This window comes from Rhincodon typus, chromosome 24 (assembly GCF_021869965.1).
Source record: "Rhincodon typus isolate 14 chromosome 24, sRhiTyp1.1, whole genome shotgun sequence".
Classification (NCBI taxonomy): domain Eukaryota; kingdom Metazoa; phylum Chordata; class Chondrichthyes; order Orectolobiformes; family Rhincodontidae; genus Rhincodon; species Rhincodon typus.
The window spans coordinates 33,492,589-33,512,794 of record NC_063355.1 but is presented as its reverse complement, the minus strand read 5'-3'; the positions used below and the strand labels follow the sequence as shown (position 1 = coordinate 33,512,794).

Sequence of the window (20,206 nt, the reverse complement as noted above, 5' to 3'; positions counted from 1 at the left end):
GGCCGAGACCCTTCTTCAGAAGTAATGAGGCTCTGAAGAAGGGTCTAGGCCCAAAACTTCAGCCTTCCTGCTCCTCTGATGCTGCTTGGCCTGCTGTGTTCATCCAGCTCTACACCTTGTTATCTCTAACGATAATACCGCTTGGCCATTGCCTCCCGAATGGCAGATTTGGAGAGTTTCTCAATAAATTGTTCCAAACTGCACCATTTGAGATGTCAGAAGTCAGACTGGGTTAACTAACAATTGGGAAATGTTACTGCAGCAGATATACGTTCCCTGTCACAAAATGCCACAATTGTAAAGCTCACAGCATCCCTTAATTGGCTAAGAAAATAAATGTACAGGGAAGTAATGAAAAGTTAAATTAATTTAACAACTATTACCAAGTAGTAATAGATGAATGGGATAAACATTTTCATTTGTTAAATGACTCTTCTGCAGTTATATGCAAGTTTATTTGCTCAAGGAAGTTTAGAAAATGTGCAGGTCTCAATGATGAGCGTGTGTGGTCCTGTGCAGTTAAGGATATTAGACTCAAATGAATTTGATGTTCTAGACCATTATACAAGGTTTCTGTAATTATTAGGTAATTCAGTTGGGATTTAGAGCTTTATAAAAAAAAAATATAAATAACCAAGAATTCTGCTCAAATGGTGCCTTTGTAAGAATTGCCTCAAATACTGAGCATACATTAACACAAATGGTAAAATCAAGACACACAGAACCACAGTGTTCCAGTCAGACTGGTACAATGCAAGTCTAACCTCATTACTCTGCACAAAACTGGTCCTAATCTTTGCTGGGCCAGGAAAAACAGACACTTACTCTCTGGGGAGGGAAGGTACAAAAGACGAATTTGCCTGGTTCTAGTTGATTGCACAGTTACATTGAGTTAAGGTGGACTAAAAGAACTAAGAACAATATATAGAGAAAATACAAACTCAGGTTAAAAAGAAACTGATGAGCTAACTTCAATTTACCTGTTTAAAAAAAAAAACAGGATATTCTTGCAATTACATTCACAATTTCATTTTCACACATTCAATTCATCATTTAAAGTGAAGGATTATTTGAAAATTATATTTTAGATTTTAAAAGCAACAGCTGATCTTATAATAAAATATTGCTTGGGCCAGGGAAAATGTTAACAATAGGGAATAACACACAACCAGGCCTTTCAACACTGTAGCAAAATTTATGGTCACAAACATTCTGACTGTCTCCTGGTTGTTCCACAATTACAAATAGAGTTTATAGCCGATGGCAAGACCCTGTTTGTTCAATGTCAGATCAAGTTCACGAGAACATACAGCTTTGTCTTATGCAGTATATAGTTGATCAAATTATTGTATAAACCTTACATATAAGCAACCAAGGGTCATGTCACCTCCACTATATGCAATCAACTCTACCATTAAATGCAACTTTACTTCCAATATCGTGAAATATGTGGTGCTATGAGAAAATATATAACTTGCTAATACAAAACACGACAAGTTTTACTTCGATAAGCCAAAATCTGGATTAAAAACAACAAAACCATATTGTTTATTGCATTTATGTCACTACATCAACACTATTTAACATGTAATTGTTTGGTCAAGCTGACAAAGTTCACATCTGTGCAGGTTGACTGGGCAGTAAAGGTACCTAGACTGTCTCAGTAATAGGAGGTTATCCCAAATTCACTTATGAATCCACAATAAACCAGATATTTCTATTCAATGCTATTAAGGCCTGAGAGATATTCTAAGGAATTTAGATGAAACAAAATTCAAGCTCTTCTTGTTAGCAGCAGAAAGGGATTGCCTGGACTGGATCTAAACCAAGAATTTAAAGGACTGTGCCAACTCAGTATGCCATTCAATCACACCAAGATACAGCACAGAATGAAAGCATTTAGCCCAACATGCATATGACAGATGTTGGGGGAAGCTGGCCAACTCGTCCCATTTCTTGGTTTTCCAGAAAGTCCTGCAACTTTTTCCATTTCCCATTCCCTTTTGAAAGCTACTTTTCAATCTGATCCTTTTAGGATTGTATTCCCGATCAAAGCTGCAGAAATGTTTCTCTCCACCCACCTCCGGTTCTTTTCACAATTATCTTAAGCACTCATTCTCTATTAATTGTCATTTTGTCATTGGAAAGTCCTCCTTATTTATTTTATCAAGACTTCATAACTCTGAACACATCAAATCTGTTGACTTTCTCTGCTAAGGAGAACAACCCCAGTTTCTCTAGCCTTTATGTTCCAATTTAATGGTCATGTTTTTAAACAGGGCTATTTATATAAAGATAAAATGGTTCCGATACATACAAACCTCACTGATCCACAAGTTTTACTGGCACACTCAATTATACAGCTCCTTTCCCTTCCTTCCCTTTCTAAAAAAAAGTGCCAATTGACATTTGGAAACAGTCTATTCACAGAAGCCCTTTAGCAGTGCGTCAATAATAGGATTTTCGACACAAGTCCACACTGATTGTTGGCAGGTATTTATTTCTGAGAGTGCCAAAGATATATTGAAGTTCAGTCTCACTCAATACTCACATAATTTTCTTAGATGGATCAGCAGCTTCATATGAGGAATGGATTTATGTTTTCTCATTCCTACCTTGAACTATTAAAGGCAATTGTAATGCCACCCCAATGAAATTAGTAAATTTAGCAAAGATCAATTAGCAAATTGTTCACCATTTTGGTCTTTATAGTTTTAACATATTACATGCTCCACCAGTGGGGGAGCAAGGATACAGCTTGGAGTGTATCTGATTATGGGTTATTTTACTGAAAGTTATTTTTGACAAATTAATGTTGCTGCAACATGATAGAGAGCCTTCAACAAAGTGTGTGGTGTTAACAAAATACAAATACTACCAAGGGATTAGTGCAACAAAAATGCAAACCTTACTGTTGTTTCATATTTGAGTATGCCTCATGGAATTTAGGCTCTTCTGTCAAAGTATACTCTCTGATTGAGAACTGTTTTAATACATTAGGCTTTCCTTTTCCTCAGTCCTGTCTTCAGCAGCTGTGAAGACAATGGAAAGGATGCTCTTGTACGTTAGATGCTAACACACTTTTCCTTGTTTGACAAAGAGGCAGTGAATACACTGAGAAATGAGAGAGACAACATTAATGCCTCACGGCATTGATTACACTGTCTGGAAATCTCTCCCCACAGTCTGCTCTGCAGGTGTATACTGCAATGAACACTGAACCAAGACCATCAGTAATCAGGTGTGGATAAGCAGCTCTCACACACAATTCAAACAAAACAAAAATTTGATAGAAAAGCAAGCACATAAAAAGCAAAAAAAATCCCCCAAATTAACCTTAATAAAACAGGGTCAGAAAGAAAATTGCAAATAAGGGAATGGATTTGAGGAGCCAGGTCTATAAAGGAGAACAGTTTGTGAAAGAAAGTTCTGCTTATACAACACAAATTTTATACAAATTAAAAAAAATTAAAAGTTGAATAAATTATGATGGAACACGTGGTACTTATCATATACATTCTGTACACCCATGTGTTGTATAAGCTGCAGTCAAAATGTCAGTACCTAAACAGGTACTATATTTGCTATTGAACACAGTCTAACCTTTCATTTGACTCTTCAGCATCTAGTAGCGATGGTGCTGGGTGCAAACATGCACAGAACTACACAAGAGAAACACCCAACGGATTCTAAAAATATTGCTGCCAAGTCTGAGAGAAGGCCTCTGACTCTGAATTTATGTACATAATTTATTAACCTTTTTTGTTCTAAAAACCTTTTACTTTAAACTCTTTTGTTGCAAAGTCCTTCATGCTTTCTGGTAAATGTTCTGCATCAGCTGATGTATCTGATGGGGTCCTAGGAACACACTGTAATTATAGTGGGGTATTACGGCATAGCCGTGCAGTTCTTCACTGGTCAGTTTCCCCCTTTCTTCCTCTGCCTCAAACAGTTAAATTTTCAGGCTTTTAACCATGTCCAATCTCTTTCTTAGTAGTTCTCCAATCTCCTGTAGAGAACGTTGGTAGCTGCTTTGTATTTTACTTCGCACCGTCCGGGAAAACTTCTGCTCATCCTGAAACCAGCAACAAAAATAAATTTACTTGTTCAGTTACCAGCAGTAATGAAGTAATTCTTTTTTATTAATCATCTGCTGAATATGGGCATCACTAGCTAGGCCAGCAGTGCCCAGAGTGCAGTTGAGCCAATCAGGTGGCTATGGGTCTAGAGTCACATGTACTTTACTTTCCTAACAAGGACATTAGTGAACCAGATGGGACTTTCCTACGATTAGCAAATGTTTCATGGTCATCATTAGATTCTTAATTCCAGATTTTTATAGAATTCTAGTTCCACCATCTGCTACGGTGGGATTTGAATCTCGGTTCCCAAAATATTGCCTAAACAATCTAGTGAAAATACCATTAGGTCAACACCTCCCCTGGTCCGAGTGACTCCAAAACATCCCAGAAACTGCATACATCTCAAACCATGTACACACTGTAGCACAAATGTTATTGTCTATTACTTAACAGTCTATTTTCCTTTTGTGTCCTTTTGCATTTAATACAAGTGTTTGGGACTGGAACACTCTTTATTCTGTGCACTTAGTGTCAATGTTCATCACCAGTTACAGCACCATTGTGCTACTTAACCCCCTATTGCATGTGTGATATTTTACCTTATTGGTTACTGTTTACCTCTCCGTGAGAATGCTAATTTGAATGTAGTTGAATGTAATAGAATGACTCATTTGCAGCACTCACCTGAACCAGAAGATTATAGGATTCAAGCCCCTTTCCAGAACTCGGGCATATTATCATTTCATTGTGATATGAAAGAATGCTGCATTGTCAAAAAAGTGTTGTGTCATCACAACTTGTATTCCTCTTGTTGTGCACTAAGCAGTATGACTATAAAGGGAGAATCAATTCTGAGGAAAACAATTTTAATAGCTAAAATGCAGTCAAACAAATTGCAGGAAAAAGACCTATGATACTAGAGATATCACTTTCATTGATTTTTGACTGTAGATGCTTGTATATACTTCTTAACACAGCAAAGTGTGTTTATTCACACACTTGGACACACTAACTCTATACATGTGCAGACATTGCACAATTTTGACAGTTTTGTTTTTTATGTGAATAACATGAGCAAATTGACAGAAAAAAAATTGGTGATCCATTCATCCTGTCTTTTGTAATCACATGGTAATTAGCCCAGTGCTCTCGACACACACAAATTCATTGATGTCATGGAAAACACTAGCCCATGGCTAATTTGAGGAAAAGAAAATTCCTGCATTTTTATATCCTTCTAGATGAACCGACAACAGAACAGAATGAAGTAGTATCATTGATGGATCGTTTGGAGTTCTGCTTTTTCACCTCTTGTTTGCTCAGTACCTGCATCAGCTTCTAATGTTTAGATACATTTAAGTACTGTTTATCAGATAAAAGAGCATCATCCTCTCACTCCTCATCACTTTGCAGTCATTTGTGGCTCAGAAGGAGCTATATGACTCATCAACTCTATGCCAGCTCCTTGTGCAGGAATAGTCAATCGCATTATCTGGAGCCCAAAGAGTTCAAAACCCAATGGTTGCTGTAAATCAGAAACAAAAACAGAAATTGCTGGAAAAGCTCAGCAGGTCTGGCAGCACCTGTGAAGAGAAATCAGAGTTAACCTGTGGGGGTCTCAGAACTGATGGTAGGCAGGAAAATGTCAGTTTATATGCAGAAGATAGGGTGGGGACAGAGCCCAAAGAGAGAGAAGAACAATTGGACAAAGGAGTGGATAATGATCTAGCAAGGAGAGTGAACAGCTGTTAATGGAAACTGTTGGTGGGTTAGCTATGGGTAGTGAATAATGGCAGACTATGTGATAATAAGGCCTGGTGTGTGGGGTTGGGGGCTAGGACATGGGAGAGTTCAGGCCCTAAAATTATTGAACTTGATATTGAATCTGGAGGGCTGCAAGGTCCCCTAGTGGAAAATGAGTTACTGTTACTCCAGCTTTCACTGAGCTTTGCTGGAGCACTGCAGCACGATTGAGACAGAGCTGTTGACTAGTAAACAGGTGGTGTGTTTAAAGTGGCAGGCAACTGGAAGCTCAGGGTCATTTTTGCAGGTAGAACATAGGTGTTCTGCAAAGCCACCCAGTCTACACTTCATTTCCCTAATGTGCAGTAGACCAGATTGTCAGAAGTACAGGTAAAGTGCTCCTTCACCTGGAAGGTATGTTTGGGCTCTTGGATACTGAGGAGGAAGGAGGTAAATGGGCAGGTGCTACACCTTTGACGATTGCAGGGAAAGGTGCCATGAGGCTGTGAAGGGGGTGTTGGGAATGAAGGAAGAGTGGACCAGGGTTCCCAGAGGGAACGGTTCCTGTGGCAGACAGTCAAGGGAGGGGAGGGGAATACTGCCTGGTGGTGGCATCTCGCTGGAAGTGGCGGAAATGGTGGCTGATGATGGGATTGTAGGTAAGGACAAGAGGAACCCTATCACTGTTGCAGTAAGGAAGACAGGGGATGAAGGCTGAAGTGCGGGAGATGGGGCAGACCCAGTTGAGGACCCTATCGACAACAGTACTGGAGAATCCTCGATCGAGGAAGAAGGTGGACGTTTCAGAGGCTCCCTTATTGAAGTTGGCCTCATCTGAATTTATGTGCCAAGAGATGGAGGAACTCAGAGAATGGAATGGAATCTTTACAGGAAGCAGGGTGTGAGGATGTACAGTCCAGTTGGCTGTGGGAGTCAGTGGGTTTATAGTGGATATTAGTGGTCAGTCTATGCCCAGAAATGGAAACCGAGATGTCAAGGAAGAGAAGGGAGGAGTCAGAGATAGGCCAGGTGAAAGTGAGGGCGGGGTAGAAATTGGAAGTTTAAAAAAAAAAAGATGAACTTTTCCAATTCCAGACGAGAAAGGGAAGCAGCACTGATGATACCATCAATATATCGGAGAAAGAGTTGTGGGTAGGGTCCAGAATAGGACTGGAACAATGGATGTTCCATGTACCCCGCAAAGAGACAAGGCATAACTGGGGCCCATCCTCGTACAAATGGCCAGCCCTTTGACCTGAAGAAAATGAGAGGAGTTAAAAAGAGAAGTTGTTCAGGGTGAGGATGAGTTCAGCCAAGCAGAGGAGGGTGGCAGTGGTTGGGTCAGTTCAGGCCTTTGCTCCAGGAAGAAGCAGAGAGCCCTAAGACCCTCCTGGTGGGGAATGGACGTGTAAAGAGATTGCACATCCAAGGTAAAGAGGAGGCAATTGGAGCCTGCAAATTGGAAATTCTGAAACTGGAGTAAAGTGTCAGAGGAATCTCGGATGTAAGTGGGCAGGGACTGGACCAGAGAAGAAAAGACCAAGTCAAGGTCAGAAGAGATGAGTTCTGTGGGTCAGGAGCAGGCGGAAACAATGGGTCTACCTGGACAGTCCTGTTTGTGGATTTTTGGAAGAAGGTAGAAGCAAGCTGTGTGGCGCTGGGGCACTATCAGCTTGGAGGCAATGGGCAGGGTTATCACCAGATGAAACGAGGTCAGTTATCATAGTTGATACAATGGCCTGATGTTCCATGGTGGGGTTCTGGTAAAAATGGAGATAGAAGGAGATATCTCCTGGTACTCAGCCTCTGCAATGTAGAGGTCAGTACACCATACTACAACCACACCACCCTTATCAGCAAGCTTAATAACATGGTCAGGGTTGGATCGAAGCACATGGAGTGCAGTCAGTTCGGAGGGAGATAGGTTGGATTGGGTTCATTCAAGTGCCCATCTAAATTTCCTTTTTAAATCATTTCTTAAAATGAAAAGGACTCCACAAGTATGGGTAAATGAAGCCACAATCCTGTTTCCTAAAGTTGGGAAAATGGGGTTATTCAAATAAGGTCTTGCATTTTTAGACCTCTTTTCATGACCTCGGGCTGTCCCAAAATAGCTTACAGCCAATGGGGCACTTGTGAACTGAGGTCACTTTGCTGTGTAGGAAAGCAAGGGAATCACTATAGCTAGATTGGGAATGCCATGTAGAGAAGTGCACAAACCACATGGAACTTGATTGATCATGACTTAAGTCTTTGGAAATGGAAACCCACATGCATTTAACACACTTGCCTTCATTGCTCAGTCCTTTGAGAATAGGAGTTGGGAAGTCATGTTGGGGTTGTACAGGACTTTGGTCAGGCCTCTTCTGGAGGACAGTGTCCAGTTATGGGTGCATTGTTATAGGAAAGATATTATTAAGCTAGAGAGAGTTCAAAGAGATTTAACAGGATGTTGCTGGGCAAGGGAGGTTTGAGTTATAAAGAAAGTCTGGGACATTTTTCACTGGAGCATAGGAGGTTGAGCGGTGACTTTATACCGATTTATAATATAATGAGGGGTATAGATGGGGTTAATAGTAGGTGTCTTTTCCCTAGGATGGAGGATTTAAAGATGAGGGGACATATTTTTAAAGCGAGAGGAGAGAGATTTAAAAAACAGACGTGGGGCAAATTCTTCACACAGAGGATGGTTCGTGCATGGAATGAACTTCCTGAGGAAGTGGTGCATGTGGATACAATTACAATGTTTAAAAGACATTTCGATAAGTACAGGAATAGGAAAGGTTTGGAGGTCAGGAGCAGGCAAGTCGGAGTAGTTTAGTTTGAGACTATGGTTGGCATGGACTGGTTTCTGTGCTGTATGACTCTTTGACTCTATGACTAACAGATTTTTAAAAAATACTTGAAAGTTTTGCAGCAGAACCAAAACAGCCACTACACACAGTGCTTAAGCATATTGCGGGGACACGTGCATAACTTCATTCAAGGATCCAAGAGCCTCCTAGTACTGGTGCAGGGAGAACCAAATCACTTAAAATTACTTTCTCCTCTGAAACAATGCCATGAGTCACTTCCCTTATCACTGAATATCATTTAGTCGGGCAACTGTCACACAATAAACAAAATACTGTTTAACTCTCCAGTTAATATTCCACACATAATAGTTTTATTGTTTTCCTTAAAGAGAGGGGTTTTGAGTACAAGTTTTAACTTGTAGAACAGGTGGAAGAGACTAATTCTTGAGTGCCTTCTGGTTTGCCACTGTACGCTAATCTTAAATCAACTCAAAGCAATCCATTACTATTCCCACCAGTCATTAACATAACTACCCTAATTTTGTACAAAATGGTCACTCCAGACAACAAAGTTTGAATAAACAAAATCAACAAGAGTACCACTAAACTTTCTCATTTTGCTTTGCTTATTTGGATGACTACCCACTCAGCATTCTTAAGTAGACACACCAACTGTTGGAATTGCACAAGTGGTCTCTGTTTGCCAGATATGAAATGTATGCACCCTTCCAGGGTATTCCTCAAATACACTAACTTCCAAAAATTCAAAGCCTTACAAGAGTCAAGGCCGAAGCACTTGCAAACATTAAAAGCACACAGCTGCCAAAAACAATGTTGTTCACCAATGTATAATATCAGCAAACTCTCTGATGATTATTTTATTAGAACAAACCTATTCTTAAAACAGGGCCAACTGTGACAAACTGAGAAGAATCCCAAATCACCAGTGAACATGATGGCCATTTCAGATCCATCAATAATCCTGAATGGCTGATCAATTCTTAATAGTGGAGAAGTGCAGATCTATCTGGCTAATGAATAAGAATGCTTAATCTGCCAGACAACTAGGCAAAGCTGTTAAGCCACCTTGATCCAGTTAGACCGTACTTATCAGTAGAACAATGACTGGGTACAGTATGTACCGGACAACTGACACTCCCTTAAGAGGCAGCAAGCACAAGGGATTTTACAGTCCTGCAGATATACATAAAATCTCAGTTGTTGTTCCACATTTTCCAGGCAAATTTGTCTCAATGTAAATTGCAGAATGAATGCTCACTTACACGATAAATACCCACACTATTAAGAATAAAAACACTTGTGGAATTGACATGAAAGCACCTTATTCAACCTCAATAACCATCACTCCTGATTTACCTTCCAGAACAGAGGACTTCAATATCAGATTAATGCATTACCTTACTTTGCCCTCTTCATTCATCGGTTGATCATACTGCACATACAAAGAACATGGAAAAGTACAGCAAAAGGTACAGAACCTTCAGCTCAACATGTCTGTATACACATAGTTCCAGTCCTACCCACCTAGACTTGAACAACTGACAGGAGAAAAATGTTCTCATTGCCACTTTGCTGGTGGAAAATTGCACAGGTGAAAGCAGCTGGTTTCATGATTGCATCAAGGTGGCCAAGACTGCCATGGTTTGCAAGGTTGTTAAATTTCCAAGTGCTGGAACTATGACAGTCCCAGCAAGAAAACATCTAATTCGCAATCTACTCCATTCCATGCCACCCATGTTTGTCCAGATTTTTTTTTAAGAATCCCTACAGTGTGGAAACAGGCCCTTCGGCCCAACAAGTCTACTCTGACCCTCACAGCATCCCACCCAGACCCAGCCCCCTATAATCCACCTAATCTACACTATGGGCAATTTGGCATGGCCAATCCACCCAGCTTGCACATCTTTGGACTGTGGGAGGAAACCGGAGCACCTGGAGGAAACCCAGGCAGACACGGGGAGAACATGCAAACTCCACACAGACAGTTGCCCGTGACTGGAATTGAACCCGGGTCCCTGGCGTTGTGAGGCAGCAATGCTAACCACTGAGCCACCATGTCGTCGATGGGATGTGGCATTGCTGGCTCGGTCAGTGTGCATTTACCATGAGAAGGTGGTGGTGAGTGCCTTCACCATCACAGTCCTCGAAATGTGAGTATACCCACAGCATGGAAGGGAGGTGCAGGACATAAGTTGTCACTTATCAGCCCAAACCTGGATGTTGTCCAGTCTAAGTGCATGAGTGGAATAGGTATCTGAGGAGTCACAAATACTGCTAACCACTGTGCAATCATCCGCAAACATCCATATTTCTGATTTATGATGGAAGATGGTTGAATCTAGGACACTACTCTCAGGAACTCTTGTGGTGGTGCCCTGGGACTGAGATAATCAACAAACAACAACTATAACTGTCTTCCTTTGTACTGGACATAGCTCCAACCAGCAGAGCTTTACTCCAATTCCCAATGATTTCAACTTTTTCTATGGTTCCTTGATGCCACATCAGTCAAATGCAGCTTTGATATCAAGGGCAGTCATTCCTAGAGTCATACAGCATGGAAACAGACTCTTTGGTCCAAGCAGTCCATGCCAAACATAATCCCAAACTGAACTAGTCCTACCTGCCTGCTCCTGGCCCATATCCCTCCAAACCTTTCCTCTTCATGTACTTTTCCGTCTTTTAAACGGTGTAATTATACCTCCATCCACCACTTTCTCAGGAAGTTCATTCTGTAAACCACCCTTTGTGTAAAAAATTTTCCCCCTTGTCTTGAAATTCCCCCATCCTAGGGAAAAGACAACTACCATTAACTCTACCTATACCTCTCATTATTTTATAAACATCTATCAGGTCACCTCTCAATCTCCTACGCTCTAGTGAAAAAATCCCAGTCTACCCATTACCTAATGTAAGGGAACTTGTAGAAGTCAGTAGAATCTCTGCATTAGCATCTATAGCAGTATGATGCATCACTTCCTGTCAATTAAATTATACCCTTGAATAAATGACTCGATTGCAATTTTGCAATCTGAAATGCAATAGAGTTACACAGACTATCAAATGCAAAAAGAAACTAAACTGTCAAAGTGCTTCTTTGAACATAAAATCAAAAAGGAAGTAAAACAATTTCAGGAAACTAGGAGCAAAATTCTGTAGCCACTGGAAACACTGGCAAACTTTTCCAAGAGAAGCTACCTCCACTGCTAGCATTGCTTTCTTTCCTTATCTCTTCCCAACCACTTGTGAAGAGTGTCTGGAAGAAAACTATCAATATCAATAGCATCACTGTCCATTTGTCTGCTCCTGCACCTCAGCCAACGCTGGTGGCACTATTCTCAAAACATTCTCAAGGGGACCCAAGAGGAATGCAGGGACATTTCCTTATGATTTGTGAAGGAATGGTGAATAATACAGGAAAAACAAAGATCATGAATATCTGAAAATAATTAATGTCCAACAGGAAATTCCTGGGCAGACTTTATGATATTCTGTACCTGAACAGCTGAAGGACTTTCCAGTGTTAATTCTTCGAGTTTCAGTGCAGTGAGTGTTGTCTCCAATTCTTTAAGATGATTAACCACTTCAGACAGGAAATTCTGCAATCTACCCACAAAATCCTGGAAGCTGCTGAAAACAATGGGCTGTGGAAACATATGAATGTATTGTCAGCAGTATCCTGAAGAATTACGGGATGAACTTCTACAATTAAAACATTAATAACCAATTTTTGAATCAAGGATTTCCTTCCTCTGATCCAAATTTGAAACAAAATGGCTGTCAGTTCTTACCAAACACACGTATTCTCCGTAACAACTAAAAGACCACTTCTGGGGTGTTAGCATGTCTCTACCTGCAGATAATACCACAAATGGATCTACTCAATGAATTTTCAGTCAGGTTCTGTGACATCATGCAGAAACCCCGGCAAATTTTACTTTTGTACTCCTCTTTTCACAGCTACCATGTGAACTAGACTGGGTATGATTCTACAGTGACAGTATCACAACATACATTGATATACTCTAAGCTAACTGTGGGCAAGTACTTTGGGAATTAACATGCAGGTTCAAGATTCAACAAGAAAGACTCAATACAAGAACTGGATGGGTTTCAAGCTAGTTGACTAGAGAAAGGCAAAACTGGCACATGGGACTGTGTAGAGCAATAGTGGAGTATTTTTAAAAGTGAGCTGGTAAATGCCAACTATAAATATACTTCAATTAAAAAATAAAATGACGACACTAGTTTCAGGATGTACTAAATGAAGCAAGCTTGGGAGTAAATGGATTGGTCTTTCAAAAAGACAGTACAGATCATGGTGGCTGAATGGTCCAGCAGAGGTGGAAGCCTAATGCAGTATTCCAGTGAAATTCAATTTAAGCTTATGTAACAGCCCCATACCTTTCAATCAGGCACCTTACAGCTTTGAGTGACCAATGAGTTTTTCAAATTCAGACTATAACCGCTGCCACCCCTGACCCTATCCCTCCTTTTCATCTCCTTTGTTTTTGCATGTTATGGTTTATCTTACTTTCCTTTCTGACAGTAGTGCATCTATTCTCGTCCATTTTTTGTTTCTTGGTTTCTGTTGTGTTCCATTACCAGTCCTTGTGTTATTGAATCTATCCTATATTTCATTCCATCAGAGACCAAGTTATTTTCCTCCTGTCACCTTGTTGTAAACCCATTACATTTCTAATTTAGTCCATTTTTGATAAAGGTATCAACCTGGAATGTTAACTGTCTTTCTCTCTTCACACATACAGCTAGAACCACTGAGTATTTCCAGTGTTCCCTGCTTTTGGTTCAGCATTCCAGCATTTGCTGTAGTCTGCTTTTGAAACAGTCAGGGGAACAAAGGGAGCAAAGCACAGGAATAAAGTCGGGTGAGCAGCAAGTTTCAGACAGCGATGTACACAGAGTATATATGAAAAAGGAGACAAAATTAAACGACAGAGTAAATTTTACTAATTTTGACAAGGTGGATCAGTTAGAAAACGCTGACTTTTGTCCAAAGGTTATACACCAAAGGAAATGGGCGCCTGTGTATTTTTAGTGGCCTTTATTCTTCTGGCTTTTCTTCTGCACTTGGTGTCCTGGATTCTTTCCACTCTGATTTCTGGGAACAATGTAGCCTGCAAGAATCTACTGGTGATTCTACCCTCCATCACTGTGAAAGCTTCCGATGTAGTTCATATTAATTTATCACCACTGTTCTAGAGAATACAACCTTTGAACAAATTGCAGCAACACAACTATATTTTACACAAGATATTTGCTAAATTGCAACTCTGAACACATTTGACAGGATATTCATTTCTTGCTGCCATCTACCGGACACAGCAATTTTGTGATGGATACAAAAATTACCAGGAGCCTATCAAAATTCTCCCTTCCATCCTCAATTGGATTAGTTATTAATTACTTTTGAAATTTTGTTGAGACTCAGAGAGCATTTTCAAGTGCCTCCAAGGGCATCATTTGTTTCATAAGACAAAATGGGCACATGAACGGCATACATGGCTCTGCTAAGACTATGTAATGAGCAAGTCTCTTATTTGTTTAGTTCATGATTCCTTCAAGTTTACCTTAAGTAGATATAGTGCTAAGTTTGTCTCCTGATTAAGTTACCCCTTAAATTAGGGCTTCCCAAATTTGGGAGATGAGAATTTGCAGTCATAAGCTCCAAGGAAGCAACGGCTGCTTTGGAACTCGCAATTTAGTGTTAACATCAACATTTAAATGAACATTTAAATCCTTGTACTTTAAAAAAACAAATGCTAGGTGTAGCATGACTGGATTTTGCTCTAAAAACAGTGGAAAGATAGGTTCTGAAAAAGAAAACCCTGAAAAAATACTTTGCCTCCCTGCTCTGGTGTTGCAGCTGCCCCACTACCACTGAGCACCATCACTCCCCACCTTCTTCTAAACTGCTTCCATAGTTCTCACTGTGGGTCATGTAAATCTTCAAGCACTGAAATGCTGTCACAGTGAGAAAAAGCTTGAGAAGCACTGCCTTCAGTGCTGTTAATCAACAGCACTCAGCAGGGTTAACCAAATGCCGGTCTTCTGCCTTTTTGTAGCTCCATTAAGTTCTGCAATCATGATGTAAAAATACAGAAAAGGGAAAGATCTGCTCAAAGTCTTTCTCTAAATCAAGCAAACTCTTCACCTTTTTAAACCCTATCCCTTTCTATAGAATTGTTTCAACTACCTTTTAAACCTATTTACATTACTTTATTTAGGTATTACCTGCCAATATCCATTTCAATCTTTATAGATCAACTGGGCTCAGCTTTATAATATGGAGATTTGTTCACAGATAGGGGACCATCTCCTTGCAGGACCAGAGACAATTAATACAACAGATTTAGCTCTACAACACCAATTTTTAAAATTTATATTTAAAAGTACACAGAATTACATACCCACTGTAATTTGCACTGCACTGATATAAAATGTAAACAGATAATAATACATGTCATCCTTTGTAAAATGTCTGCTACTTAACTGCACAATTTCTGGTAACAGCACCTAATTGCTGGCCTCTAGGGAACATCAGGAATTGCTACATTATTGAGGAGGAGATATTAAACTATAGATCTGCCTGGTACCCCAAACAGACATAAGACAGCCATGAAATTACTTCATAGAACAAGGAGTTCATCAGGAGATTGGACAATTTGACTTATCACTCAAATCAATAATCATAAAAACGTATGATCTGATAATTCACGCACTGCCAATTGTAGGGGCTTGTGCATAAATTGGCTACTACAGTTCTTACATTACAAGAACGACTACACTTCAAAGGCAGTGCATGGCATATCTAAACATCAAAAGCTATATTAGTGTAATCTTTCTTTATTGTTCACTCACACACATGCTCATCTAGACAAAGCAGCCAATTGCAAAACTGATAAGCAATACAAGAACTATTTGTTGAAAACCCATTTTAAACTCATTCATGGGACCTGTGTATTGCTGCCTGGACCAGCATTTATTGTCCATCCCTAGTTTGCATTCAGGTAGTGGTGAGCTGCCATCTTGTATTGCTGCAGTCCATTTGGGCAAGATTTTGATTCAGCAACACTGCAGGAAAGGTGATGTATTTCCAAGTGAGGATGTGAGAGTGTCTAAGAGGGACACTTGCAGGTGTTGGTGTTACTGTGTATCTGCTGCCCTTCTAAATGGTAGTGGTCATGGCTTGCAGGGTCCTGTTTAAACAGCCTTGGTGAATTTCTGCAGTTCATCCTGTAGATGGTACATTCTGCCACTACAATGGTGGAATGTTTGCCCATGCATTGCCAATCAAGTGGGCTCTTGTGGGACACAGCCATGAAGCCTGTCCCATCTGTTCTAGAGGTGTGGAATATCACCAATGAACAGGCGATTACAAAGCATTTGTCATGGAAGCTTCTTGACAACGCTTTGTAGACGATGGATGGGCTTTGGGGAATCGGGTGGGGAAATACTTGCTGTAGGATTCCTAGCCTTTGACCTGTTCTTGTAGCCACAGTATTCATATGGCCAGTTCAGTTCAATTGCTGGTCAATGGTAACTTCCAGGATGTTGATATTGGGGGAGTTAAGTGATGCTGATGCCCTTGAATGTTAAGGGTGATGGTTCGATTCTCTCTTATTTGAGATGGTAATTACCAGGCATTTGTGTGGTGTAGGTGTTACTTGTCACCCTTTAGCCCAAATGTGGATGTTTGTCTAGTTCTAGTTGCATATGGATATATATGCTGTTTCAGCATCAGAGGAATCACGAATGGTATTGAATATCACTATCAGTGGACATCCCCAGTTCTGACCTAATGATGGAGGGAAGATTATAAATAAACCAAGTAAGAATAGGTGGGCCTCAGGCATTAAGTCAAGGAACTCAAGGAGGCCTGCATTCAGGTCCTGCCTGCTCCAGAGATGTGTAATAACATCTCTGAAGAGGTTGTTTTGACAATATCTAAGCTGAGGAACTCCTGTAGTAATGTCCCGGACATGAGATGATGGACTTTCAAAATCTTTAGTTTTTACCCGGTCTGACTCTAACCATCATAGCTTTTGCCCTATGATTCCCATTCATTCCAAATTTGCTAGAGTTCTTTGATGCAATTCCTGTCAAATGTGGCCTTGTTGCCAAGAGCATTCACTCTCCTTTCTCCTCTGGAATTCAGCTCTTTTGTCCTTATTTAAACCAAAGCAATAAGGAGGTTAGGAGCTGAGTGGCCCTGGCAGATCCCACCAGCTTAGAGAACAGGTTATTGCGAAAGAAGTGCTGCCTGACAGTGTTGCTGATCACTCCTTTCATCACTTTACTGATGATCAACAGCAGAGTGACACGGGTGTAATTGACATGTTGGATTTGTCCTGCTTATAGGATATACACGAGCAACTTTCCACATTGGTAATAAATGCCAGCGCTGTTTCTGTACTGGAACAGCTTGACAAGGAATGTGGCAAGTTTTGGAACATACATCTTCAACATGGAATGTTGTCAGCACCTAAAGTGTTTACAGTATCAGTGCCTTCAACAACTTCTTAATACTACGGGAATGAATCGAATTGGCTAAAGACTGACATCTGAGATGGTGGGGATAGTTGGGATATCTGGAATGCAGAGACGGATCATTCACTTAGCACTTCTGGCTGAAGATTGTTGCAAATGCTTCAACCTCACCTTATGTATTGGGCACCCTCCATTATTGAGGATGGGGCTATTTGTGAAGCCTCCTCCTCCAAGAAGTTGTTTAATTGTCCACCACCATTCACAATTAGATGTGGCAGGACTGCAGAGTTTAAATTTGATCCATTGGTTATGAAACCCTTTAGACCTGTCGAACACTTGCTGTTTGACTGTCCAGAAGTCCTGCACTGTAGCCTCACCAGTCTGACACCCCAGTTTTGGTCTGCCTGGTGCTGCTTTTGGGATCCACTGCTGCACTCTTCATTGAACCATGGCTGAATTCCAGCCTTGATGGCAATGGTAGAGTGGAAGATATGCTGGCCCATGAGACTGAAGATTGTTCATGTGCAATTGTTCTGTTGCTGGTGGTCCAGTGTTACACGACAGCCCGGTCTTCAGTTGCTAGATCTGTTCGAATTCTATCCCACTTAGTAAAATGACAGTGTCATGTGACAAGATGGAGGGCATTCTCAATGTGAAGACAGGACTTCATCTCCACAAGATCTGTGTGGTGGTCAGTCCTACTGATACTGTCACGCACAGTAGCATCAGCAGCAGACAGTTTGGGGAGGATGAGATCAAATATGTTTTCCCCTCACCATCTCGAACAGACCCAATCTAGAAGCTATATCCTTTAGGACTCAGATATAACAGCGTGCAGCTAGAGGAACATAGCAGGCCAGGCAGCATCAAAGGAGCAGGAAAGTTGATGTTTCGGGTCGGGACCCTTCTTCAGAAAGGTCCTGAAGAAACCTTTAGTGGTGCCTGGCCTGCTGTTTTCACCAGCTCTACACTGTTATCTCTGACTCTAGCATCGGCAGTTCTCACTATCTCCTTCAGGACTCAATCAGCTCCATCCGTTGCAGCACCACCAAGTCACTTTGATGATAGATATGGAAATCCCCCATCCACAGGTGCCTTTGCCACCCCCCGTACTTTCTCCAAGTGGTATTCAACAGGGAGCAATACTGATTTATCAGCCGAAGTGGGAGTAGTACAGTCATCAGCAGGAGATTTTCTTGCCCATTTTTGACCTGATGCCATGAGACCTTATGGGGTCTGAAGTTCATGTTGAGGATCCTAGAACTGTTTCCAGCAGACTATATATCACTGTACTGATCCCTCTGCTGCGTATGCTGGGTCTATCTTGCTGCTGGGACAGGACATCCCCAGGGATGGAGCTATAGAGTCAAACAATCAGACAGCACGGAAACAGACCCTTCGGTCCAACCAGTCCAGGCTGAACATAATCCCAAACTAAGCTAGTCCCACCTGACTGCTCCTGGCCCTTACACCTCCAAACCTTTCCTATTCATGTACTTATCCAAATATCTTTTAAATGGTGTAATTATACCTGCATCCACCACTTCCTCAAGAAGGTCATTCCACAAGTGAACCACCCTCTGTGTAGACAATTTGGCCCTCATGTATTTTTTGAAATCTCTCTCCTCGGAAATGTACTCCCTAGTCTTGAAATCCCCTATCCCAAGGAAAAGACAACTACCATTAACTCTATCTATACCACTCATGATTTTATAAACTTCTATCAGGTCACCTCGCAACCTCCTACGTCCCACTGAAAAAAGTTCCAGCCTATCCAGCCTTTATAACTCAAACCATCCATACCCAGCAACATCCTGGTAAATCTCTTCTGACCCCTCTCCAGCTCAATAACATTCTTCCTGTAACTTAGAAACCAGACCTGGACACAGAATTCCAGAAGAGGCCTCACCAATGTCCTGTACAACTTCAACATGACTTCCCATGTTGTCTAGGATATTGAGAGTAAGTTACAGTTCCCAAAGTATGATTACGTCAAAGGTGTTTCTTGTCTAGTCTCAGAGCATTCTTCCAACTGTGGAACTGGCCCCAGACGTTGCAATGTCAACAGCTAAGTTTGCCATTGCCTAGCATCAACCTATGTGCCAGAAATGACAATCTCCTCAGTTTCGTTTTCTTTAAGCAGATGAATATAACCGAGTGGCTTTCTCGGCACTATCAGTGGGGCACTTAAAAGTAAAGCACTGGAGTCACGTGTAAGCCAGATACAGGACGTCAGATTTCGCTCCCTAAAGGGCAAGAGTGAGCCAGATAGGTTTTTACTGCAACTGATGATAGTTTTATGGTAATCATTATATTTTTAATTCCAGATTTTGTTGAATCCAAATTATACTCTCTGCTGTGGTGGTATTTGAACCCAGGTACCCAGAACATTTCCTGGATCTTTGGATTCCAAGTCCAGTGACAATGCCATTACACCATCACCTCCTGTCACTTCACTGATTAACACTGTTCACAGCTAAAGCTTTAACAATACACAGGACAGTAAAACAAAAGAAAAAAGATTTGTTTCTGCACATCGCAGCAAAAAAAAACATATCAACAAATCAGATGGTAGCATTAAGGATCCTGAAATTAAACCAATGCTGTCCTTTGGATAGAGCATTTTAACTAAACATTTGAAGTAGTTTAATGGATTACGTAACTGGAAAAGAACAACAAATGACTTGGAGACAACAAGGTGCAGGGCTGGATGAACACAGCAGGCCAAGCAGCATCATAGGAGCAGAGAGGCTGACGTTTCGGGCCTAGACCCTTCATCAGAAACACCTTTGACGTAATCATACTTTGTTGTCTCGGATTCTCCAGCATCTGCAGTTCCTACTATCTCTGAACAAATGACCCGGTCCTATTTCCTACTTTACTTCCACTGAAGACGCAAACTTGCTGGAGCACAATTCCACGGACACTAGATGCTCACTCACGCCTGCTCAAGTGACCATTCTCAAGTTGTAATGCTGGTGGGTGGACTATTTTACCAAGAGGAATTACAGCCAATGCAAAGCTGAACATACTAATGCCCTTCCAAAATAGGTC

General features: G+C 41.0%; 1 protein-coding gene across 1 annotated transcript in view; it reads right to left on the bottom strand.

Moving 5' to 3' along the window:
- Positions 1–1,518: 1,518 nt before the first annotated feature.
- Positions 1,519–20,206, bottom strand: part of naa25 (N-alpha-acetyltransferase 25, NatB auxiliary subunit) — an 88,650-nt gene continuing 69,962 nt past the window's right edge. Inside the window, exons 22-26 of the mRNA XM_048611513.1 lie at positions 15,266–15,289; positions 12,459–12,494; positions 12,348–12,391; positions 12,139–12,285; positions 1,519–4,075 (exon numbers count right to left, since the gene is read on the bottom strand). Of these exons, the coding sequence (XP_048467470.1) occupies positions 3,953–4,075; positions 12,139–12,285; positions 12,348–12,391; positions 12,459–12,494; positions 15,266–15,289 (374 nt within the window). The 3' untranslated portion in view covers positions 1,519–3,952. The remainder of the gene's footprint in view (positions 4,076–12,138; positions 12,286–12,347; positions 12,392–12,458; positions 12,495–15,265; positions 15,290–20,206) is intronic.